This window comes from Laccaria bicolor, genomic scaffold (genome assembly GCF_000143565.1).
Source record: "Laccaria bicolor S238N-H82 LACBIscaffold_13 genomic scaffold, whole genome shotgun sequence".
NCBI classification, from domain to species: domain Eukaryota; kingdom Fungi; phylum Basidiomycota; class Agaricomycetes; order Agaricales; family Hydnangiaceae; genus Laccaria; species Laccaria bicolor.
Genome location: NW_001889884.1, coordinates 273,303 through 298,161, shown reverse-complemented (window position 1 = coordinate 298,161; position 24,859 = coordinate 273,303). Strand labels below are relative to the sequence as shown.

The following is a 24,859-nucleotide window of genomic DNA, read 5'->3' as shown; positions in this document are numbered from 1 at the left end:
TTATTTGGCAACAGCATGCCTATCTCATTGTGTATTTGAGCCTCAAATGCAAAAGTACCCCCATATGGCCTCCCACACCACTGCAGTAGGGCACAACACATATCAGGCATAATTGTATATTATTTCCTTATTTAGATGTGTGTTAAAACATCGAAATTGTTGCCTGAAAGAATGAAACAAAAATGAAATAACTGCCTGGAAAGAATGAAATGAAAATTCCATGGCAATGAATGAATGAAAAAAATGAAACAGTTGCCAGGAATGAATGAAACGAAAGAATAAAGCAAAAAATGAAACAGTTGCCATGGTGGAATGAAATAAAAAAATGAAAGAGTCGCCAGGCATGAATGAAACAGAATAAATTTCATTCTTGTCAGTAGAAATGAAGAAAAAATTGAAATGAAATGAAATGAAACAAAAAGTATTTCATTCTCGACGGCAATGAATGAGAATGACTTGGAATGAAACAGGTGCCATGAATGAATGAAAATTCATTTCATTTCATTCACGGTAGTTAAGCAGGAACTTCTATGGTACATGCCAGGTTTTACATGATGTAAATGGCAGCTACTAGTGCGCGTCAAATTTAGCGGTCTTGGTTCTGCGAGGTGGACAATCAGTTTCTGTATGGATGGTAAGATAGCCGCAGAACATACCTTCATTGGGGGTGGAAGCAGTCTTTGAGGACATTGTGGCTTGAGCACAGGAACGAGCTGATTGAAGGAAGGAGATCGGACAAGATAAAGACTAGATTACTGCGGTGTGTTGTTGTTTGACTCAAAGCCCATAGTGCGGTGTGTTGTTGTTTGCGCTCAATGGTCACATGATCGCGTGACCATGTTGAAAACTTTGTTTGAAGTTCGTTTACACGCCGCCCATCCACTACCTCTTTACATTTCTCACCACACACCACGCCATGCCAGCCAGCTTCGTTCCACGCACCGCCACCCTCGACGCAGCGATCGAGAAGTTTCACAATGCCTTCGTAAACATGTTGGTGGGGAAGACGGATGGGGCGAAGTTCGTGAACAAGTCCGATATGTTCGTGGTGTTGAAGGCCGCGGTGAGTAACGAGTTTCTTTGCATGCAGCGAAGTACTGATGAGACTGTTATGCTACAGCATGAAGTTAACAACGAGCTCGCGAGATGCGATGTGGAGACGCCCACCTACGACCCCCTCCTCGCCGAATTGAAGAACATGATGCCGCTGTACGAGCACCCATCTGGCAACGTCCCCTTCCAAGAAGTTTGTCAGTCTTGCCCGACAGTGCATCCCCCCATCCATCGCGCAGAGGCTTGATCTCCCTCCTACAACGGACCTTGAGCTCATCACTGGCGGCATGACGAAACCCAAGGACTCGACCGCTAAAACCGCCACCACGAAGCCCGTCACCGCCAAAACCACCACCGCCAATCCTCCTGCGACGACCAAGCCTGCGACCAAGCCAGACGTCGCCACCAAACGAACGACCGCCACCGCAGCGAAAAGTACGAACGCCGCCGGAGCAAAGGTTACGAACGCCGCCGGGGGGAAGAAAGTTAACGCCGCCGGGGTGAAGTCCATCCCCATGATCGAAGCTCGGAATGTGGTGAGGAAAGCCGTCACCTACCTCTCGGTGGATGAGGACGAGAGTAGTGGAGAGGAAAAGCAGGAAGAGGAAGAGGAGAGTGGACAGGAAGAGGAGGAGGAAGAGGAAGCGGAAGTTGTGAGTGCGAGGCCCACACGTCGAAGGGTGGTGAAGAGCGCGGCGGTCATCACGGATGAAATGGAGGAGGACGAGGGGATCACTTGGTCTCTGGCGGATCGAAGACAGGCTGAACGAGACGCGGCGTGGTCTGGCCCCGATCCCAAAGACCCTTGTTCCAACAACGACACCAAAGATATCCGGTATTGGCAATTCTATTGGGGCCCATACAGCACCCCCCTCGCGAAGCCCAGTCCGATTTCCAGGGAGGACCTTCCCAACCGACGCCTCAACCCCATCGACAAGGAAGGCCTTGGAAAATACGTGTTGGCGGACGTTTACGACACCCCATGCATCCAATGCGCCGGCGGGAAGAACACACCAGCCAAGCCTTGCGTCATGGTCGGGTGCAAGCCCGTTCCCTTGGCAACGACGGAGGCGGAGGAGGAAAAGGAGAGGGCTGCCGCATGTGCGAGCTGCAGGCATCACAAAAGGAGATGCGAGGGCCGCAGCCGAGGTCGTTCACGCCAGATCGTCCTCAACCCATTCAACAAGTTTAACCAGCCGGTCAAAGGGAATGGGAAGGCCAAGGTGAAGACAGAGAAGGTTACCCCGGCGGCAAAGACGCGGGCCGCACGTTGTCCGGCGGTGGACGATGTGCTCCCTGAAGGTGAGCAATTTCTTTTTTTTACTGGCTACCTTTTGACATTGTATTAGCTGACGAGACGGAGGCGGTGACCTCGGCGGGCAAGACAGGTCGTTCACGGAGGCCGGCGGTGGAGGAAGACCTCCCCAATGGTCAGTTTTCTGTTCACCTTGCATCGCTAGACTCACTGCATGATCATTAGGCAAACTTGAAACGAGGATGGCGGCAATGGAGAAGACTTGCCAGGGTCTCGCCAAAAAGATTGGCGACTTGGACACGACCATGCGGAGGCTCCTCAAGAACAGCTCCGAAAAATTGACACTGGACATACACAAGCTCGAGCAGGCGCACAAGTCCACGAAGGCCTACGTTGAGCAAAAGACGTGCACCGCCATGGAGGCACTGGAAGAGTTGGGTAACGCCGTCCATCAGACATTGGAGAACATGGTGAACATCTTGGATGAAGTACCAGAGGAGGTGCGGGATGCGTTGCAGGAGTTGGGTGAGAGCGCCGCCGGGGACGATACGGAGTCTGCCTTGCATGACATACGGGCCACGCAAGCAAGGTGGGCAGACCTCGCCAACCTGGTTGAGATGTTGATACCCAAATCGATGGGAGGGAACGCGGTAGCAAGTGCATCCCACACCCCCACCCCTCCCCAACATGCCCCCCTCCTCCCATCGGCCATCGTGCCGCAACACACTGTGGACGCCAACCCGGCGGCGACAATTGCGGACATTACCCCGGCGGCGACAATTGCGGACGCCGCACCGTCGGAGAGTCCGATGCCAAATGATGAGAAGGTCGACATCGAAATGACAGAGGCCGAGCCAGTCGACGACAATGAAGAGCATGCATCTGGGGAACCTGAAGACGAACCCACCCCCATGCAACAGGATGACAGCGAGATTGGGCTGAACAAGGAGCGACTGGTAGCTACCACTTACATCATGTACTCCTGAGCTGTACCATAGAAGTTCCTGCTTAGCTACCATGAATGAAATGAAATGAATTTTCATTCATTCATGGCACCTGTTTCATTCTAGATAATTTATTCTGTTTCATTCATTCCTGGTGACTGTTTCATTTTTTTATTTCATTCCACCATGGCAACTGTTTCATTCCTTGCTTCATTCTTCACAGGTGCCTATTTCATTGTTAGAGCTGTGAAAATGATTATGTAATTGATACAAAATATTTAAATGCCTTATTTGGCAACAGCATGCCTATCTTGTTGTGTATTTGAGCCTCAAATGCAAAAGTACCCCCATATGGCCTCCCACCCCACTGCAGTAGGGCACAACACATATCAGGTATAATTGTATATTGTTTCCTTATTTAGATGTGTATTAAAACATCGAAATTGTTGCCTGAAAGAATGAAACAAAAATGAAATAACTGCCTGGAAAGAATGAAATGAAAATTCCATGGCAATGAATGAAAAAAAAAATGAAACAGTCGCCAGGAATGAATGAAATGGAAGAATAAAGCAAAAAATGAAACAGTTGCCATGGTGGAATGAAATAAAAAAATGAAACAGTTGCCAGGAATGAATGAAACAGAATAAATTTCATTCTTGTCAGTAGAAATGAAGAAAAAATTGAAATGAAATGAAATGAAACAAAAAGTATTTCATTCTCCACGGCAATGAATTAGAATGACTTGGAATGAAACAGTTGCCATGAATGAATGAAAATTCATTTCATTTCATTCACGGTAGCTAAGCAGGAACTTCTATGGTACATGCCAGGTTTTACATGATGTAAATGGCAGCTACTAGTGAAGGAGCCCTCCGGCGGCGTTGATGGAGGCCGCGATGAACAAGCCGATGAACAACCCGCCAAACGCAAGCTAGAAGACCATGCCGACGATGGTCCGACCGACAAGAAAAAGAAGAAGGCAGCGCCGGCGAAGAAGAAAGGTGGCCGCAGGAAGGGTCGTGGTAAGGCGGCTGACAGCGAACCTGTGGCCGCAGAGCAAGACGACGTAGATGCGGAGGGCGAAGAGGTTGAGGCTTAGTTTTTCTTTGCGGGGGGTCAAATGTTTCATCTTGGGTCTCGGCGTCCACCTCTCCTTTTATTTTGTGCATACATCTCTATACTTGTCAATTTTTGCAAGTATCAATAATATCAATCTGAAATGGCGGTCAAGTTGGGATTTTGGTGATTACAACACAATGCAATCAACTATAGCAACTGTTTATTAATTACTTCCTGGCCTCCCTCTCCTTTTCTAAACGAAGTTGGGCCGGCGGCGCGAAGTTGAACTTGGGCTTGAGCGTACGGCCAGACTTTCTCACAATGAAGAGACTGTCCTCCCTGTCCCTCTGTTCTGCCTGTGTTTCATTGTCAGCTTGAGCTTTCTTTTTCACAGGTTTTGGTTTAGGCCTGGCTCTGCTCCATTCAGGTGCGGCGTTGCCACCGCCGGTGCTGTTTGTGCTCCCCATGACCAGTGCGGCGTGACCTCCGCCGGTGTCAGGTTGATCTAAGTCCTCCAAGTCCAAATCGTCCCTGTCCCGCTGACCTCCCTGTGTTTCGTCAACAGAATGAGCAGTTTGGGCATTCTTCCTCAAGGGCTTCGCCTTAGGCTTGGGTCCCCTAGCCAAAGGCGCGGCCTTAGGCCCGCCGACTGCCTCGTCATCACCGCTCACTACTGCAGGTGCCCGCTTTGCTTTCTTTCTTCCTTTTGGGGGTAACGACTCATCACCGCCGGCCTCATCATCAGTGCTCCTCACTACTGCGGGTGCCCTCCTTGCTTTCTTTCTTCCTTTCTTTTTGCCAAGTCTGGGGGGTAGGGATTGATGATTTTCATATGCCGGCTCAGGTGACATATTCACGAGTGACCTCTGCAATCTAAGGGTTTTTGTTCCTCGGCCTTTACGTCCTCCATCGTCCGTAGACACATCAGACGAGCAGTCTTCCCCTGTCGATGGAGTCATTTTCTTCTTCCTCTGTTTGCCTTTTTCTAACGGTGGGTCAGATTCAGGTTCATCTAATGAAGGAAGATGTCCCTCAGCAACAGCCCCTGGCCGCAAGAGGTTCACTTCACCGTTGCCCGGCGGCCTGTCTGGCGTTGGCACTGGCGGCCTACATGGTAGAGTTTGTCCCATGCTATGCATACCCTCATCAGCTGGAATTTGTACTTGAGGGAGGGGAGCTGCCATTGGGGTGACGTCACTGCAGCCCGGCGGCGTCCCGCGTGAAGTATGCCGCCGGTGTTCCTGGGTCTGAGTCGGTGTTGGTGGGATCGCCGCCGGTGGCGAGATTACCGCCGGTGTAAATGTAGGATAAACAGCGGCTTGAAGGCCCTCTGAATGGATGTAGAAGTTGAATCTGAAGGTATGGGAAGCTCCACCCTGTGCTTGTCGATGTCTCCACAATGTCACAATCTTCCGGCAATCCCCAAGAACAATTCTGCTGGGGTCCTGGACGACAACCCCAGATGGCCACATGTCGGAGTCCCACAATCTAGATTGATGAATTGTTATTGCTCTCCAGGGAGTCGTTATTAACTCTTTCCCGCAAGCAAGTTGATAATGAAGAGCCATGAATTCCCGAATCATCAGTTGTAATGTGTCTGTCTTTTCATGACTGGCCGCCGGGGCACACGGCAACAAGGGGAATTGACCGTCCATTTGAAATTTCATTTTCTTCTTCTTTCGGGTGGTGTATTTGTTTGCATCCCCAAACACACCTGTTTTGAGTACTGGACATTCAATAAGATATGATATTCCTTGAGGAAATGTAGATTGTGCACCTTGAATATGTTCACAGTATGTCGCCCATGCTTCACAAATACCCTTGACTTCATTAGGAAACATGCTTTCAAAAGTGGGGGTGCCGGCGGGGCCAAACTCGGGATTGTGATCAATGAACATCCAATTGCAATCACCCTTGTTGTTATAGTGTGTTATCAAACCCCAGCTAACAAGCCCCAATTGATAGCTTTTGACCTTTTCCATCTCACGGACCATCTTGTAGCCCGCTCGAGCAAAAAGTCTGGTTGGAACGGCCGGCGGTCAGAACAGCCTGGCGGTCATCAGTGTCCAGCCGCATGACTTACTTTGATTGGATCTCAGCGGGTGGTGGCTCATTGGTCCATTGGTCAGCCATTGTCTTATATTCTACTTTCTCGGATGCTGAGAGGTTATCCAGAAGGAATTTCAATCCTTGTTGATATTTTGAAAGAAACCCCCTTGACCCCGGCGGTGCGCCCCCAGCTAACTCGGTCACCTTTGAGTAGAGTTCATCTTGTTTGACATGGGCAACCACATATTTCAGTGAAATGGATTTAACATATCCAAATTGTCGGACGTGCGGCCGCCGGCCATGGTTGTAATACCATTCCTTCACTTTCTGCTTTGTCGGTCAGACATTTGTTTCTGCAAGCCGGCACAACCCACTTACCCTTTTCCTAATCCTCCATTGTTCTCCATCAAGCTCTGGTCCGACCGACTTAATCAATCGATATATCTTGAACATCAACAATTGTTTACGCTCTTCTTTGCTTTTGGATCTGAAGTCCTCCAGATATTCCCTCAAAACCTTCTGTTCCGCTGGCGAAAAGTTTTCACGGCCTTTCTCTAGTTGTGGGCGCTGACCGCTATTGCGGGGAACATCGCGGGATGGCATCGAGGAAAGCAGTATGACGGGGAAAGCAGGAAACAACCTATGAAAATGTGTTCGGCAATGAGGAAAGCTCGGTTACTTTAGTTGTCCCCGGGCAGGACGCCATCAAAGATGTACTTTGTGCCTGGGACATTTCCCAACTGAGGTGATGCGCATGGTGCACAGACCCTCCGCCGGACCCTGAATCCCGAGCCAACCCGAAGAACGACGACGCACTCTGCCAATTTCTATCCGTGTAACCCCTAAGCCAGCCAAATGATCAACCTACATGCCCTGTTAATAATCATGAAGAAAGATTTCAGGGAAAGCCTGTTCTCCTAAGGTTACTCATAAAGGGTCCTTTTATGCACTGAATCTCTATGAAACCTTGACTCCATGGTACCATCACAACCAAAATCGTTCACACTTTTTTTTGTCCTGAACGATTGTGTGTCGGGCCTACCTTGTTCAAACCGTGCTTTCTGCAGTGTTTTAACGATGTCCTTTATGTAGGCTGAGAGCCACTACCCCACTCTGCGGCATGCAAACACCTGACACCGAGGAGCATTTCAGCAGAGAAATCATCATGACGATTTGTCCCTCTGGGAAACTCATCGTCGGGCCCACCTGGTTCGAAAGCAGTCTCTATAAGCTGGTTACTGGTGGTTTTTATATGACTTGGCGATTATTAGGCCAGCCTGAGGATGTGAAAGGAAAGGTGCAAACATGGTGGAAACTTGTCACATAAAGAAACGGGTCTGTAATGTCACCGTAACTGAGTGGTTAAACGCTGATGATGACGACAGAGTGGTATGGTCAGTTCCAGGGGTCAAATCCCACACGGCGATCTTCCCATTGTCCCGAAGTCTTGTTTGGCCGCAGAGGTGCAGGCCGCCGGGGGGTACATAAAATGCTGCAATTGAACGTGGTTTCTAACGTCACCGTGACTGAGTGGTTAAATGCTGATGAGTGCACCAGCGTTATGGTCAGTTCCAGGGTTCGAATCCCACAAGGTGATCTCCCACTGGTGCCATAGTCTTTTTTTGCCATGTGATGCGCAAGGCATCAAGCGCCGCCGGTGGTCACATGTCTGGGTGCACAGCCACACACCGACGGAGGTCTCAGGCATCAATATGGAGCTATCTCTTCCATCGATTTCAACATGCATCGAATTAAGATCAAGCCCAACCACCGACAAGGACCTGTTAGAATGGAAGTAACACTTCAGAACACATCTCGTGGCCAGGTTCAAAAGTTCAAATACTTTCCAACCACAGACAGAACATCCACCGTGGAAACAAGGGAAGAGAACATTGAATCTAACATGGATGCGGGACAGGCCTACGCAGAATTTGCTGATCAAGTTGACGAGTCTATTCCCTTGCACAGGAGGACCACAGGAAAGGTTAGTCAGGAATGTTTTTAGTATGGTTGACACTGAAAACAAATCAGACCCAAAATGACTATCTTCAGGATTGGAAAGGACTTCGCGATAGCCATCTTCATGTGATGCTTGACGCTGAAGCCCCTGGCACCACCATGAGCTGTATGGAGTGTGGCCGACCAAACGGGGTCATTCGTTGTCTTGACTGTTCCGCTTCCCCCTTGTTTTGCCGGTCGTGCTGCCGCAGTTCACATAAAAGGCTCCACACACATCGTGTTCAGTGTTGGAATGGTAAATACTTTCGAACAAGTGCTCTCTGGGAATCTGGTTTGGTTTGCAACTTGGGGCATGGAGGGCTCCCATGCCCTGGATTAGCACTTGCAGAGGAAGAGGAGAATATCAGGCAAGACGCTGAATGGGACCGAAGTTTGATGAGTGAGCCAACTGGACCGTCGGTGCCTCATGCGGCATCAGGAGACAGGCCAGCTATGCCGCCGGGCGTACATACACCCGCCGGTATGACTGACAGCCCTGCGCCGGCGGTGTCCGATGCAGCCGCAGTTCAAGACGCCCCGCCGGACCTTGATATGCAGATGAACGCCGCAGCTCAAGATATGTTTGAGGATGAGTATGCAACACCGGACCATGATAGCGGCTATGATTCCGATGCTATTGATGTTATGGAAGATAATGAGGTGCCCGACGGTGATAGTGGAAATGACAATGATGACAGGGATGACCGCTTTACTCAGGAACACTACAAAAGAATGCAAGGCATGGCTACTCCCCCTCACCCGAATGGTGAGGATGCCCTAGGAAATCCATTTGTCACATTTATTGAAACAAACGGTGTGCATCATCTTCCCATTCACTACTGCATTTGCCCCTCTGCAAGACCCCACGATGAACAGCTATTTGCGGCGAAGCTTTTTCCCACCTCCTTTTCTTCCATCAAGACCGTCTTCACATTTAACGTGTTGGACGACTTCCGTATGACCAACCTATCTTGCAAAAGCTCCTGCTACCAATATTATCTGAAGCTCCGGCGGCTGACATCACCGGCCTTCCCCAACTCCGTTCCAAATCGATACCATGAACTTCTCAGAGTGAGCCGACAATGGAGGAATTTGGAATTAAGAAAGTCTTTTGGATTTGGCCACCATGACAACCCCCCTGAGAGGGGAGAGATGGCTCATGGATGTGCCTCCTGCCCCCAGCCCGGAGTAAACTTACCGGAAAACTGGAAAAGCGATCCACATCAGTTAGTTGCATAAATTATTCAGACATTGACGGAACTAACACTCAGTACTCAAGAGAGGTATTTACACGATTTATTTGTGTGGATGGAAATTTCTCGGCAGATCACTTGAAGCAGAAGAATCCATTGGATGATGTACCATTGACAAACGGGGAGGGTATGATGACCAATCAAGCTAGATATAAAGCATATCTGGCACATCCGGTGCCAATACGCCAAGTAAGTGTGGTGTATTTGATGGCCGGCGGGGATTCTGGCCGGCGGTGGAATTCATTGCGAGGCCGGCGGCTAACTACATTGTTTGACAGACAAAGTCAACATGCAGCAATCACCAGGCGGTGAATAATGCAAGTCAAAATCATGCGGGATGTGACGCTACTGGTATCGCCGCTTTTGCTTGTGCTCGTTCTGGTGCCTTCATCCCGGGAAGTGTGGTTGACTTTCAGAAGGGGGAGAGGCAGATGAACATTGACTATGCATTATGCGAAGCCCTTAAAACCATGGCCGTGGAAGATGGGGCTAAGGTCATGGTCATTTATGATGTCATGTGCCAATACCACATTCATCTCTGGGAAAGAATCAACCAAAATCCATTTCTTTCCTTGCCAGAAAAGGTCCAGTTATTCATGGCTATTGGGCTCTTTCATGTCCATGGCCATCAAGACTCGTGCCTCTTCCGATTTGCAACTTCTTTTATTCCAGGTGCAGGAATGGTTGATGGAGAGATCTTGGAGTCTTTGTGGGCACAGCTGAATGACATATCACGAAGCACTCGAAGTTCAACTCTGGCTCACAGGACGGAGGTTTTGGATGACCACATGAACTACAGCAACTGGAATAAGATGGTCAACATTGTCTCTTTTGTCATCACGAAATTTAACAAGTCCGTGATTGGATTGGTGGATAGCAAAGATTATTTCGACCGATTAAAGACTTCAGCTCTGGCCAACGACATTGACAACTGGACAAACGAGATTCGGAGAGCAGAGTGGGAACGGGAAAGAGAAAACCTGGAGGCCATGGATATAATGGCACCGGTCCGACCGAAGAATGAGGAAGGCATGTATATGTTTTCAAGTCTTTGTGATTTAACATCATGGCCGCCAGCGGGCACCTTCGTCAACCGAAGACTGCACCCCGGCGGCCATGGGAACTGACAATCTCTCTATAGCCTTGAAGACGACTGCTGATGTGCAACTCACTTTAATGGAACAAGAGACGATGTCTAGGGGAGAAGCAGGTCAGACTTCTTGGATTGCTACAGGTCTCAAAATTGAGGAAACACAGTAAGTCCAGGTCTCAGAATTGAGCAATCGCCTCAAATACTTTAACTCTTTTCAATAGGATGGAACTTAGGTTGCTTATTCGTAGGCTTGGTCGTTATCTAACTACAAGTCAAAAGGTGGATCTGGCTAAACGCCGGGAGCGACTGCGGGCCAGAGTGGATGCTTTTAATCGAACTGCCATGAACTTCTTGGGGAGAAACATCCTACAAACCATTTCAGAAAATGTCACTCTATTCTCTGAAGAGTTTGATATGGACGACGTGATTGAAATTGATGATCCCCTTCCCATGGACAATGTCGAGCAGGGTGCACCACAAGCTTTTTTTGCGGAGGGAGCCCTGGCGGCGGGGATGTCTCCAGCGGAAGTGGCCCTTGCAAAGGCAGCCCGGGCTGCTGCTGCTGCTAGATCAGCGACTGAAGCGGTAGAGCATGTAAAAATCGCCCTTCCATCGACTTTGGGAGTTGCGGAACTCAAGGCTCGACAACTGGAGGGGCTTCTGTGGAAGGAGTATGAACTTAGAAAAGGTCAAGCAAATGAGGCTCTACAAGGAGTCCGCGTATCGATCGCCAATCTCTCATTTGAGTATGGAAAGAAGCTTCGAAAGATCAAGAAAAGCAAAGTAAAAAAGACAAGAGCCTGGGCGGGGGTGCTATCCGTTGGAAGGGTCCTTCCACTAGTAGCTGCCATTTACATCATGTAAAACCTGGCATGTACCATAGAAGTTCCTGCTTAGCTACCGTGAATGAAATGAAATGAATTTTCATTCATTCATGGCAACTGTTTCATTCCAAGTCATTCTAATTCATTGCCGTGGAGAATGAAATACTTTTTGTTTCATTTCATTTCATTTCAATTTTTTCTTCATTTCTACTGACAAGAATGAAATTTATTCTGTTTCATTCATTCCTGGCAACTGTTTCATTTTTTTATTTCATTCCACCATGGCAACTGTTTCATTTTTTGCTTTATTCTTCCATTTCATTCATTCCTGGCGACTGTTTCATTTTTTTTTTCATTCATTGCCATGGAATTTTCATTTCATTCTTTCCAGGCAGTTATTTCATTTTTGTTTCATTCTTTCAGGCAACAATTTCGATGTTTTAATACACATCTAAATAAGGAAACAATATACAATTATACCTGATGTGTTGTGCCCTACTGCAGTGGGGTGGGAGGCCATATGGGGGTACTTTTGCATTTGAGGCTCAAATACACAACAAGATAGGCATGCTGTTGCCAAATAAGGCATTTAAATATTTTGTATCAATTACATAATCATTTTCACAGCTCTAACAATGAAATAGGCACCTGTGAAGAATGAAGCAAGGAATGAAACAGTTGCCATGGTGGAATGAAATAAAAAAATGAAACAGTCACCAGGAATGAATGAAACAGAATAAATTATCTAGAATGAAACAGGTGCCATGAATGAATGAAAATTCATTTCATTTCATTCATGGTAGCTAAGCAGGAACTTCTATGGTACAGCTCAGGAGTACATGATGTAAGTGGTAGCTACCAGTCCTCCTTCATCATCACCGTCTGATTTATGCACATGCCGTCGGTGCACTTCGCAAGTTGGGAGACCCCGACAAAGTCGTGGGGTTATTGTACAAGCCGCTGGAGCTGAAGGATATGAAAGTGAACACCTCCGTTGCGGATCCAAACGCCGCTGGCCAAAGGAACATCCGACCAGCTTGGTTTTGGGCGGCAGATTTGTCAGGTGACATGGATGATAATTCTAGGTTGGTGGAATGTGAGTGCACAAAAGCCTCTCCTCGGTCTGTTACCAAGTGCCATTTAGTCCATAGGGTCAACTGGCTTCGGGCGAGGGCACGATATCATCGTTGGCGGGAGGAATTCAACATCACTTCTCATGAAATGGAATGGGTTACTAGGTTTTTCATGCATCAAATGGAGAAGTGGACGATGTGGAAGGACCTAGCCGTTACTGCGGGGAAGCATGGACATGTCTGCTATGCTGAAGCCCAACTTGATATCTGGAGGCGACTTGCTGAAGATGCCAATAAAAGATTTGGGGAAGCAAATAGTCAGTATAAACAGCTCATTCTCCTGTAAAGGACTCTCATCATAATCATGCAATTTGCGGGAACCATACTTTTTTCTTTAATTTGCGGGATGGGGCCCGGCGGCGATGTTGGCCATTTGCTGGTCTCTGCCGGCCAAGCCCCCTTCCACTGTAGTTCCGTCGGTCATATGACTATTAAATTTTGATCACATGTTTTGGGGCCTGGCTATCAAGATTCCGATTAAGATCAATCATCGCCTTTTGCTTCCATTCAACCACCATGCCCGTAGGAAATGGAAAAGGCCAGTGGTGCATATACTACTTCGCTTCACGTTGCAAAGCGGCCTGGAAGGCATTTGAAGATCATAAAGATGACTGGCGAAATGACCCCCAGAAACATCAGTGGTGGACCATAGGGCTCCGTCTAGAGGGAGTGAGTGTCGTTCCATGGCAGACGTTGCAAATATTATCTCATATTTAACACCAGGACAGACTCGCCAAGGCAATTGGTTATCATGTTGCTGCGGGCTTTATCGTCAAGGTGCCCTCTTGGGTCAGCTTTTTCATCCTTCGAACACATCCCCAACAATCGGACCTAGCATCACTACCTCAGCAGGGTCTTCTCGTCGATCCAGCCTACATGGATGATCCTAGTAACATTTTCGCCGCATCCCATGTCGACTGGTGGAACAACCCCGGCGGGCCCCTGACACCCCCGGCGGCATATTCAGAGGAAGAGACAGCTGCATTCCATGACTGGTTGAAATTGGTCGATCAGGTTCGTGTTTATTATCAACATAGTAGCGGCGTTTTTCACATGTAGTTTAGCCTCTCACCGAAGCCCCGCCACCCCCACCTCAAGATATTAACGTGGCCGCTTTGAATGCCCCGGCGGCGCGGATTTTAGATGCTTTCCAGAGTGCTTTGTTAAGGATTGAGCAAGGCCTAGGCACTTGGAGGAATATACGTGATGGTGCCCGATCAGACATACAGTGTTTGGAGCATTTGATGGATGAGGTTCAGCTGGGACAATTGGATCTTACACTCCCACCCAACTTACCAATCCCGAAGGGCCCTTGGAGGAGCATCCCACCGATGAGAAGTCGCTACATATTCCGGTATACAACCTTTGCGAGGGACAATACGTCTTCAGTGGGCAGCGACAGTTCTGTGGTACCTCCCGCAGATATGGTCACCAAACCCACGTGTCCGACGGCAGACGTCACCGAGATTGGTTGGCCGCCGGGGCACCCAAGTGACCTATCTCCGTTGGACAATACCAGAGATGATTACTTTCCATCACCTGTATCATCTACAGGCCTTGACTGGGAATTCTCTGAAGAGGGCTCTGATCATGAGTCTTCCATCGACTTTGGGATGAGTGAATACTGCGAAGACGTTACTTGTTCCAATAGTGGATCAGAGTAAATCTTGCCACCGGCGGCGAGCCACTGACTGATTACAGTATCTGGTGAATGGCAGGTTACATTAGCTTACTGTCCTATATAGAGCCTAACGACTTTTGTATCAATCGTTTACTGTTCTACGTAGAGCCTAACAACTTTGAAATGACGGCTTGGTTAGGCATCATACATACAACAATTCATCCATGTCCCCGCCGGGATGCCTAATCGTTCTTGTACTTTGTTCCGCATGTAATATGCAATGCAAGCTCTCTCCCCGCCTTCAAATTCAGCAGCATGTCGGACGACTTTCCCTGCTATAGCGATTATGGTTCCGGGATTGTACCCTACTGTTAACCCCAAGCCTGGGAAGGTCATGACCCCGACAGAGTCATCTTCTCCCAATGCGACCACGAAGTCAAGCCATTCATTTCTACCTTTGGTATCGCGATGCGCGGGGGTATTTCGGTTGGTTATGACCGACAGTGCAGTGAATGGGGAAGTCCAAACTTTCAAAGCCCGGACAAGTTGTTCCTCATTGTCCACAAATTTGCCGCCCTCGGAAGAAAGAAGTGTCAGCGCCTCAAGGCCTTGTTGATACAACTGGGGATGAGTAATTCCGAGTATCGATCCAATAAGGGCAGAGGATTCTTGCATCTCACTCGCCCAGTGTCCTCCGGCGGCGTCATCTTTCATTTGTGCCCCAACTTCCAACTTGAACATCATTGACTACACTCTTAATGAAATCAGACTACTAATTAGTGGCGGGGAACACACCTCATGCCCTTGCTGAAACCAGGCGGGGGATATGCTGACTGTCCCCGGCTTGAGTTTGCAGAGATTGGGATCACGAAAATTCTTTGAGTTTTGCCTCCAGTTTTTGGTACGATTATCCATTTTAAGGGCTGGTTCCAGGATCTTGAGTAATTTCCAAATGGCGTCCTGCAACTAATATCAGTTGTGATAATCAGACGCGCCGCCGCGTAGAGCTTACTTGTCGCCCGGCGGTGAGTATATTCGGCAGATACCAAACGAGGGCGTTGCGGTGCATATCGGTCACAACAAATGGCTTCATTGCATGATGTGGAGGATTGTAGATAGGTGGGTATCTTTCTGCAACTTTCGTTTCAGCGGCTGGCTGCAACCCATTCATTGCGGCCCCTATAATGTCACAATACCGAGTGGCATCCCATGATGTCTGAACTGGGTGGCCTTAGAACATACGATAGAATAATAAACCCCTGCGAGTCTCACTGGGATTACAAAATGCTTCGACGAGAATCAAGGCAATACGGTCAACCTCGCTGAGAAGTTCAAGTGTCCAAGGTGTCGGAAATGGCACATGTATCTCATCACCCCGCAGTAGTGCGCGAAACTTTTTTTGTAGATAACCTTCGAATTGTCTTGTTGTATTGAGGAGCCCATTGTCTGGTCTGGACGTCGTATTGCTCATGGTTGAATGGGGGTGAATTAGTGATAGCGTCCGCTAGGCTGCCCAACATGGCCTGGCCTCATGGCAACCTGCAGGTCAGACCCTTATTGTGATTCATCAACGAGTTTGTTTGTCAGTGGTAATGGCTCATATTCATGGCATTTTGCGTACGAATGCAGACCTATCATCATGCGTATCCATTACACTGTGTTTATGGGGGCGCGGCAAATGGCCCCGCCGGGCAAGGCCATTCATTGTAATGTTCCCGGCGGTATTACATGACGCGTTTGGTGAGAAGGACGGCTGCCTCGTGCTAGTGAGTCCCTGTAACGATCCCGGCCCGACCGTTCCTTAAGGCACATCATACCATTCGGGCCGCCCAGCTGGGCCCATGTGGTACGGTGTTTTGTCACCTCCGGCTACTCCATTAGGTAAGGGATAACGTGACTAACATATGTGACTGAGCAGCACCGAATATCGTTTCCGAGAAATAGGAATAAATGTGGATCGTCGTGAATCCGGACGTTCAAAGCTCCTTAAGTGTGCTGCGAGGTTGCGTATCCGACCAGAGGAGTTCAGATATGTTGCGTCGAAAAATGAGGATAGGGTTCGGAATGAAGAGAGCGGCTCAAGTTTCAACGAACTTCAATGTCGAGACGGAATTCCGACTGAAGATGGACAAGCCAAATAACATATGAGCAGAGAGTTAAATAACGTTGCAGCAGTCAGAACCCAAAATACAAAGATTTCAAACTTCAACAAAACCGTTTCCTTCTCCTTCTCCTTTTCCGCCTATCCGCAGCATATAAAACTCCCAGCCTCTTCCCCTTCAAGGCAAGGTCAAAACCGTCTGCATGAACTGATCATAGTTGATCTGAATCCACCCATCCCTATCCGTGTCAATCTTCTGGAACGCCTCACTCAACTGCTTAACAACAACACATGCGCGCACGAAACGGTCGAACGATATTCCAGGGGGTGGGCCACCATGAACAGCCGTTTGGTTCGCTTTAACATCTGCCTAAGTAAGTGTTATGAATGTAAGGAGAGGAAAAAGGGAAGGCACCGTATTTCCTTTGAACGAGGTCGAGGAGTTGTGGAGAGAGGTTGTACCCGAATTGAGCGAGCGCGTCGCGCAGCTCGGGGCCGTCGATGGAGCCTGAGCGGTCTCGGTCGAAATGCCTAAAGACGTTTTGCCAGTCCTGGAGGGAGTGAGGTGAGATGACGTCATTGGGTAACAGGTTCTCGATAACAAACTTTGATGTATTTCCAGAGACCAGCAAACTACAGTGCAGAATGCAATTCAGTCGCAGTAGAAGGAGGAAAGGGGTTGCGCGCACCTCATTGAAAGTGATAGTCCCACTCCGATCCACATCCTACCTCTCTCTGATCAACGACGCCCATAACCGGAACAAAGCAGGGGAGACTCACAAAGATACTCATCAACAACTTTACCGTATCCAGATCAAACGCTAGTAACAGCCACACCACCGCTCAGATTTCAACCGTGAAAGAAAACAAAGCACTCACGCGTCCAATCGCCATTGATCAGCGCCCTCTCTAAATACCATTCGTTCACCCATAATCAGCGCCGGCTCTCTCTATATATATAGATAGATAAACGACGTACCCAGCTCAGGCGCCGTGATAGACCCAGATCGATCGGTATCGACGCTCGTGAACCAGTTCCACAGCCTTTACTCGGAATCAGCTTTGAGGACGAGGAGAAGGACAAGGACGTACTGCGGATCGGCGCCAGGAGGCGGGCCGCGGTGTCCCCCGCCAGGTGGTGCGAAACCTCCTCCATAACCCTGTGTGCAGGAAGGAGAAGCGAGGCAGGGTCAGACGAGGATCCTGATTGCACAGGGATCATAACAAAGACGCACGCTATTAGCTGGAGGGGGCGCCCCATATCCTCCACCATATCCTCCTCCAGGTGGCGCTCCATACCCTCCGCCTGGTGGTGCTCCATATCCTCCTCCTCCAGGTGGTGCTCCATACTGTAGAAGATAATCAGTCCGTGGGCTTATCATTGAGAGATCGACGTACGCCTCCGTAAGACATACTACTCGTTCTCAACTAGGGTTGGTAGTGGTAAAGGGAGAAGGGTTCGGATCCGTAATTGGAGAGGAAAGAGGAAAGGGTTATAAGGAGCACAGCTCTCAGAAAGGCAGTACTATAAATCTCGGCTATTACCGCTCTTTGCCTTGTCTCGTATGCGATGTTTCCAAATGTGCGATTATCAATGAGTAATGCAAGTATGAGTGCGATAAGTAATCCAAATGAGAAGAGCGAGCGATGAGGAAAAAAAAAAGGAAGAAAGGAGAGAAGAATCCCAAAGCCACCCGGAAAGCAGGTCCGAGACCCCAAAATCAAGCACTCGCAACAACACCAGCAGAAATCGGCGGCTGCGACTGCGGCTGCGGCTGGCCCTGTTCCCCCGGCTTTAAATTCTTCTTCCTCCCATTCCCAGTCCCAACACCCACATTCCCCTTCTTCACCGCCTTCTTCGCCCCACCACCTTCTCCCCCATCCCCAGCTGCACTCGCACTGACAGCCGCAGCAACCTGCGGTCCCCTCACCCGCTTCTTCGATCCTCCAGCCCCACCCGATACTTTCACAATCTGACCCAAAGGCCCCATCTTCATCTGTAAAGCGTTGGGAGCGTCGTCTGGGAGCACGAGCTCGATGGCAGGTCGAGCAGGCGCGGCCATGAAGACGTCTTGTGATGATGGTGCCGTAGATTGAGGCGGCGCCGTTGCTTGAGATAGCGTTTCTATGTGGGATGGCAACGTCGCTTGAGACGACTGTCCTTGTGATTGTGATTGTGTCGCCAGTGGAGGCTTGACGTCCACTTGGTGGTCATTCGTCATAGTGGGCAGAGGTGGCAAGGATGGCATCGACAAGCCAGGGAGTGCAGTGGGCCCAGGCAAACTCTGGCCAACAAGCGCAGGCGCAGCAGGCATACTCGGCCCAACAAGTGCAGGCACATTTGGCCCAGCAAGTGCAGGTACACTCGGTCCAGCAATCCCAGGCATCATCGGCCCAGAAAGCCTCGGCGCAATAAAAGGTGGTGGATGCGCAGGCCCAACAGCATCCGCAGCCAGTTTGTCGAATCGACTCTGGTAATATGACCTCAACAACCCAATCTGGTCGTCCACCTTTGAGGACGTCAGCAGGACGAAGGGTGGTGGTGGTGGGTATGGCGGTGGTGGTTCTGTTGGTTTGGCGCTGTGTTATGAAAGAAAGTTAGTCAGTCGATGGGCAGGCAAAAAAGGGAAAAGAAATGATGATAAAGTCAGGAAAAGTCAAAGTGCGCGAAAGTGAAAAGCGGACAAGCAAGGCGGAGTGAGGGGAAAGGTAAGTTCGACGTTCCGCGCAAATTGAAGATGGATTGAAGGAAGAAGGGAAGCTGTCATAACAGATGATTAAGGTGAAAAGGTCGGAAAGATGATTCGAGGGGAGTGCGAAGGAAGGTCCAAGGTCGACAAAGAGTAATCATCCAAAATTCAAAAGAGGGAGGGATTGCAAAGGAAACACAAAAAACACAAAAGCAAGAAAACAAGAAAGGACATACGCAGCAACAACACCCTTCCCCTTCTTCCCCTTCAACAACCTCTTCGGGATACTCAAACTCGACATCCCAAACTCGGCAGCAATACCCAGCTCCCGAAGTCCAAGGTAATCTTCGCCCAACATATCCGCAAAGTCGCCCCTATTCCACACGTCAGTACCACATCCACAAACAAGAGAGGGAAAAGAGGGGGAGATTAACGCACATAGCCAACGCCCCCGTCTCCTCCTCGTCTTCTTCATCGAACAGGCCTTCATCTTCCAGAGTTTCGTTCGCCGTCTATCAAATCAGTAGGCAACGACCTCATCAGAGGGAGGAGAAGGGGACTTACGAGCTCACGATAAGCCCCAACAAGCTTCTTCTCGAGCTCACTTAGCCGTGCGCCGTATCGCTCGACATCATCGGAAATGTATCGTTCTAAATCTTGTACTTTGGAAGAACCGCTCTCAAAGAGGGTGTGGAGGATGATTTCCTGTTGAGTGCAATGGTGAGATGGATGAAAAGAGACTACAAGGGAGGATGGATTCTGGACAGCAGGCTCGGAAGGGGAGAGAAAGAGAAAGGATGGGCAGAAAGGGAGATTGCCTCCGAAAGAAATAGCGGGAAAACAAGGGTCCAGCACGAACAATTACATAAAGAGTGAAACATGGAGCAGAGCTCCATCAACGGCCCATCCTCCAAAGAGACAAGAAGGGAGGATGGATTCTACAGAATAGCCTCCGGAGGGAAAGGGGAGAAATGATGGGCAAAGGGTGCTTGTCTCCGAAACGGCGGTGGGGGAAAAGTCCAGCACGTCCAAATGCACAAAGAGTGCAACACGGGGCAGAGCACCACCAACAACAACTCACCTCTGGCGTCATAGTCTCCGCATACTGGTCCACCAAATATCGGATCGTCCGACCAACATTGAGCAGGTACTCGGAGGTCAAATCCGCAAGGACAGCCAACGCGCTCGCCGATGTGCCTACGAAGAGTTAGCTTGGTGCAGGTAAAGAAGAGACCGGACCCACCCTGAAATCCAACATGCTCCAAAACCTTCTCATTCATCCACTTTATACACTCATGCGCATTTACCTCTCCAATCTCAATTCCACCCTCAAACACCTCCTCCTTCCTCTTTGTCTTTGCCTTTTTCTTTCCCCTCCCCACAACCTTACCCTTACCCTCCATTCTAGCCAACCAAGGCCGCTCATCAATGGTATCACCCTCCACGAGTACATCCTCCTCCACCGCCAACCCCGTCGCAAACCCTCCAAACCCCGTTGTTACTCCAGTCCCAACCCCAACACCCGCATCACCATCCAGCACCGCTTCCTCCCCACCCGTCGTCGTCGTCGTGGTAGCAGCCAACGCAGCAAACTTGGCATGGGTCCCCCTCACCTTCTTCATCGTCTTGATATTCGCATTCATCACGCTCAACAGCGACTTTGGGTTCGTCTGAACCGATACAGTGCGCTGTTTGGGGGGACTAGACGAAGAAGGGGAGATACCCGGCACTCCGTTAGCCACTAACCCCGGTACGGTGTTCCACCATAACTGCGAAGTGTCTTCATCCTCGCCCTCCTCCAATCTCGCGCGTTTCGACGGTCGTGGCGAAGAATCCATCGGACTAGCAGGATCCGTGAAACTCCTCAACTGCTCCAAAACCTTTTCGTCTCCCACAGAAAGCCCTTTGTCAAGCGCCAAAAAGGACGCCATGCCCTCTGGCGTCCTTACAAGTGCAGGCGTCTCCAGAAACGGCGCATCCTTCGCCAATGGCTTGACGCCATTCACTTTAGGGATCGCGCGCCCTGCTTGGTGGTGGTAGTTGTATTGGTGGTTGGGTATCGGAGGGTCCGTACGTTCCTTCCGATCAGTGATGTACCGCAGCAGTTTTTCGGCCTTTATACGCAGTCGGTCAACGCACCCACGGAGGGGGTGGTCCTCCGCCGCGTTGTATTTGTAGCAGTTTGACCAGATCAGTTCGAGGTCGTCCCGGAAGTCGCGTTTTGACTTGTAGGCTTTTTGTTTTACTTTTTTGAGCATTGTTTGAAAATCCATGGGGTTGCTGATGACTGCATGCGTTTAGTCGGTAGTAGGTGGAGTGAGTGGGGAAGAGCCGAACCGTCATAATAGTCTGGCACGTCGACTCTTGAGACGGGTTTGAGGAAGGCTTCGGCGTCGTGGTTGTCCTTTCAAAGGTTAGATATATAACGTTGAGAAAGCGTGAAACAACTCACGATGGTGACCGACCTCAAATCAGCCAAAAGACCTTCAAGCGAATCAAAGAACGGGTCAGATAACTTGCTATCTTGATTCTGCCGCTTTACACCAAGTCAACAACGGACAAAGAACAATGGTGGGAGCGCGTACCCTGGCTTCATTGACGGCAGTAAGCAGAAGCCGGAGATCTCCAGCCGGCTTTACTTGACTTTCCGTAAGAGTACGGAGCAAGTTCTATGAGGAAATTGGCAAGGATTGAAGGCGGTCTGTGGTCACTTACGTTCATCGAAGGTGGTGGTCGAGGTCAAGCGTGATGATGTGCTGACCCTTCAGAACCAAACAATGTGGCTCGTCACGTGTCTAGAGGGAAGTGGAAGCGTCGGGTTGGCGTCGGGGAAGAGTAAAAGAAAAAAAGGCTCAGCTTACGCCTTGTGCGTACAATTTGAAGGGCTTGTAGAGAACTGGAGTAGACGAGCGGACGATTATCATGCTAAGAAAGTGGGGGGAAAGATAAAAGTTCCATTCGCCGAAAGGACTTGGAAAGGACGCCTTATACAAGCCTTATATATGATACAGAAATCACATGAAATTGCATGTACGCGCATATAGCCTGACTGAAACATTGGGGAAGGGTGTAAAAATAGAAAGTAGAAGGGTAGGAAGATGTGCTGTTGGGGGTTTTGTTCGTTTCTGCGAAGATAACTCAGAACACAAATAAACAATACTAATAATGAACTTGCATCATTACCAAATGCTAGAACTCTACGATTCCAGCCCATGGTCCCAAGTGGTGCAGGAAAATCGTTTAAAGTACGCCCGGACGCTTTCTAACGCAGACATCGAATGTCTGGTGTGGGCAGAACTTGATGCGCTGGCGTTCGCCCACTTCGTTCCCACCTGCCTTGGCCCCCTCCAACTACTCGTTGCAGATCAGGATCTCCACGCAGCTTCAACACAAATCACGAAATCTTCTGACTGTCGCCTTTTCTTTGGCTTCAACCCACGTCATGTAGAGTCGATCTTGCTCGATCTAAGCCAGCCGAAAACTTTTCCCCACTCAGTGTGCCTCGAGACGACGATTGCCGCATGTAACCGCACACCCGACGATCCAGATTTCATCTTCATCCACCCTCAGTCACAGTTTTATTTCAACATCCAGGATAAAAGTCGCTCGTTGTCTCTCGTGCCTTTCCCGGACAACATTCGATTCCCTAAGGCTATCTTTCTTCTGGAGATGGTAATGTAGCATCACAATGATATCTGCCGTTTCAGCGTCTTCAAGCTGACTGGTCGACCAATGATTTATGTACTGCATCGTGCAGGGGCTCCCACTGGCTTCCCCCTTTCAATTTCAACTGGGACCAGTCCCAGTCGCAATCAGTGTTATGTACTTAAAGACGACCTTACCTTCACAACACCCCACAAATCCTAACAGTCACCAATGACGACGTTATCACACCTGCCCACCTCCTGCTCATAATCGCTGAAGTCATCCTCCTGTCGCTGTCAGCGACAATCTCGAGGTACCAAGTAGTGAACGGCCCTGGATTATTCGCCGCCCATATTCTTCTCCTTTCCTCTCATCCCGCGCTCATGGGTATCTACGCCCGCTTCGTGCGGCACCGAAATTTCGCATTGATCTCGGAGTTGGTATTTTTCTTAAACGCCCTTTTTGTTTTGAAGGCAGAAGGGTTTTGGTCGGGGGACATCGCCGGTATGCACAGACTGGGATCCCAGACATCGTTCTAATATGTTTTCATCAGCGAATTTGCCTATACTCCTACATGTGTCTTTTGCTCTTATTTTTATTTTTCTCGGAGACATCGTCTACAAGGCGATACTTTCGGGGACAGCGGTGGTCAGGATAACACGCCACTAACATTCGTTGAGATGGCGATGAACCTCTGGAGAGCGCTTGGCCCTCATGTCCTGGGAGTGTTAGGCCATATCGTTGGCTGTCTTCAAGTCATACATGACTACTTCGCCGGTGAAGACGATACGCCGATAGAGGATAGGGGGTTAGCAGGGGAAAATGATACCGAGGTGTTGGACCACACCAACTTGTCATCGGCACTCCCGTCTTCGGAGTCGGTGAGTAAGTTTTTTTCAGTTGCTGATGTATTTCACTTACCGGAACACCAGCGGGGAACCGTTGACTCGGACGAAGCCTAGCCAAGGTTGAGTCCGCTAGACATCGTATGAACTTGTGAGTACCAAATTTTTTCTTAATAGTCCATTTCACTTACCACGTGTTTCAGACACCAAGCCTGCGCCACATTCCTTGAATACCCATTAGAACATTCTTACATGCCCTTAGAATCGTGCTGCAATTGTTTGTGTTTCGAATAGAAGTTAGAAATAAGTCTTGATTTTGACGTCGCAGGAAAGAAGTTTGAGGCGAGTCCAGAATGATGGTGTCCAACGGAGCGAGAACACAGACACAGGGGCACGGGGCGGCGAGGAGGGTTAAGATCTAAGACTCGGCGTATCTCCGTGAAGTGATCCGGCATAGCTCTATGAGTTGTAAATGAACCGGAAAACTTAAAAGAAGATGCACCGCTGAGGCATGTAAATTGCTGTAAAATTCGTAGTACTGAATTTTCTCACCAGGTTACTTATGACCAGAATATGTATTGTACACCTAAGGCATGACAGTTATTAGTGATCGAAGCCTTCTAAGGCCAATTCTTTGGCAATAGGTAATTGGCCTTGAAGACCTCAGTCACTCGGCGTTGCCATCTATAAATAGGTCAGGATCACATCGAGATCTCTACAAAAGTGCCATTCAGCACTGAAAGTGGCGGGAAGCACTACTAGACCGACGGCGGCGCGTTCACTAAAAATAGGCAGTGATTATGATATCGCTTCCTCGCTCCGATCCAAAGGCGGCTTTGATGGCGCTTGCCGTTCTCACCAACTTCTCACTTGCTTCTCCCTAAACACCATGATTGACATTCTATGTTGAGCACTGAGCGCTGAGCTTTGGTTGGGCTCACTGTTGCCCTTTTGTTTCCCTTTTTAAACTCGATACTAATCCATCGCTCAAAATGAGTGGCCCGATCATCGAGGCCACAGCATCCCAAGGCACACGGTCCGTTTGAACAATGGTTCATCTTCATACCTGCATTTTTCCGAGGATGGAGGTACTGCACAGTGGCTCAGCGGGTCGTGTTCGAGCGCCGATATATTTGCATGGCGGCAGGCCCTTTGGTTCGCTTGACAAGTTTGTCGACTTGAAGTGAGTTCATATTGAATTTTGTGACGGCGATAGCTAACGACTGTTTCCATAGATGACTCTACATTCAATTACTTTCCCAAGTATGAGTACGTTCTCCAAAGTCACCCACTCCT

General features: G+C 49.2%; 7 protein-coding genes across 7 annotated transcripts; 3 read left to right on the top strand and 4 right to left on the bottom strand.

Annotated features, from left to right (window-relative positions):
* Positions 1 to 916: 916 nt before the first annotated feature.
* On the top strand, positions 917 to 3,294 carry LACBIDRAFT_327559 (uncharacterized protein; the record flags this gene model as incomplete). The annotated part of the gene is made up of 5 exons (XM_001881580.1): positions 917 to 1,063; positions 1,121 to 1,246; positions 1,293 to 2,355; positions 2,403 to 2,483; positions 2,534 to 3,294. 5 exons carry the CDS (start codon positions 917 to 919, stop codon positions 3,292 to 3,294), a joined length of 2,178 nt encoding a protein of 725 aa, XP_001881615.1.
* A 1,244-nt stretch (positions 3,295 to 4,538) lies between these two features.
* On the bottom strand, positions 4,539 to 6,305 carry LACBIDRAFT_327558 (uncharacterized protein; the record flags this gene model as incomplete). Its single annotated transcript, XM_001881425.1, has 1 exon — positions 4,539 to 6,305. One exon carries the CDS (start codon positions 6,303 to 6,305, stop codon positions 4,539 to 4,541), a length of 1,767 nt encoding a protein of 588 aa, XP_001881460.1.
* A 6,872-nt stretch (positions 6,306 to 13,177) lies between these two features.
* On the top strand, positions 13,178 to 14,325 carry LACBIDRAFT_327556 (uncharacterized protein; the record flags this gene model as incomplete). The annotated part of the gene is made up of 3 exons (XM_001881579.1): positions 13,178 to 13,330; positions 13,385 to 13,675; positions 13,726 to 14,325. The coding sequence occupies 3 exons, from the start codon at positions 13,178 to 13,180 to the stop codon at positions 14,323 to 14,325; spliced, it is 1,044 nt and encodes a 347-aa protein (XP_001881614.1).
* A 152-nt stretch (positions 14,326 to 14,477) lies between these two features.
* On the bottom strand, positions 14,478 to 15,453 carry LACBIDRAFT_298034 (uncharacterized protein; the record flags this gene model as incomplete). The annotated part of the gene is made up of 3 exons (XM_001881424.1): positions 14,478 to 15,029; positions 15,078 to 15,242; positions 15,295 to 15,453. The coding sequence occupies 3 exons, from the start codon at positions 15,451 to 15,453 to the stop codon at positions 14,478 to 14,480; spliced, it is 876 nt and encodes a 291-aa protein (XP_001881459.1).
* A 1,108-nt stretch (positions 15,454 to 16,561) lies between these two features.
* On the bottom strand, positions 16,562 to 17,426 carry LACBIDRAFT_250310 (uncharacterized protein; the record flags this gene model as incomplete). The annotated part of the gene is made up of 7 exons (XM_001881423.1): positions 16,562 to 16,740; positions 16,799 to 16,934; positions 16,990 to 17,016; positions 17,073 to 17,108; positions 17,164 to 17,204; positions 17,263 to 17,292; positions 17,363 to 17,426. Coding segments are annotated over 7 exons (513 nt in total), but the record flags the coding sequence as incomplete, so codon positions are not given.
* A 678-nt stretch (positions 17,427 to 18,104) lies between these two features.
* BRD16205 (SAGA complex protein) lies at positions 18,105 to 21,794 on the bottom strand (the record flags this gene model as incomplete). Its single annotated transcript, XM_001881422.1, has 10 exons — positions 18,105 to 18,963; positions 19,310 to 19,447; positions 19,512 to 19,585; positions 19,638 to 19,778; positions 20,155 to 20,270; positions 20,317 to 21,360; positions 21,411 to 21,477; positions 21,526 to 21,603; positions 21,659 to 21,742; positions 21,789 to 21,794. The coding sequence occupies 10 exons, from the start codon at positions 21,792 to 21,794 to the stop codon at positions 18,105 to 18,107; spliced, it is 2,607 nt and encodes an 868-aa protein (XP_001881457.1).
* Positions 21,795 to 22,238: 444 nt separating this feature from the next.
* LACBIDRAFT_327553 (uncharacterized protein) lies at positions 22,239 to 23,793 on the top strand (the record flags this gene model as incomplete). Its single annotated transcript, XM_001881578.1, has 5 exons — positions 22,239 to 22,745; positions 22,781 to 22,890; positions 22,998 to 23,222; positions 23,329 to 23,599; positions 23,767 to 23,793. 5 exons carry the CDS (start codon positions 22,239 to 22,241, stop codon positions 23,791 to 23,793), a joined length of 1,140 nt encoding a protein of 379 aa, XP_001881613.1.
* Positions 23,794 to 24,859: the final 1,066 nt, after the last annotated feature.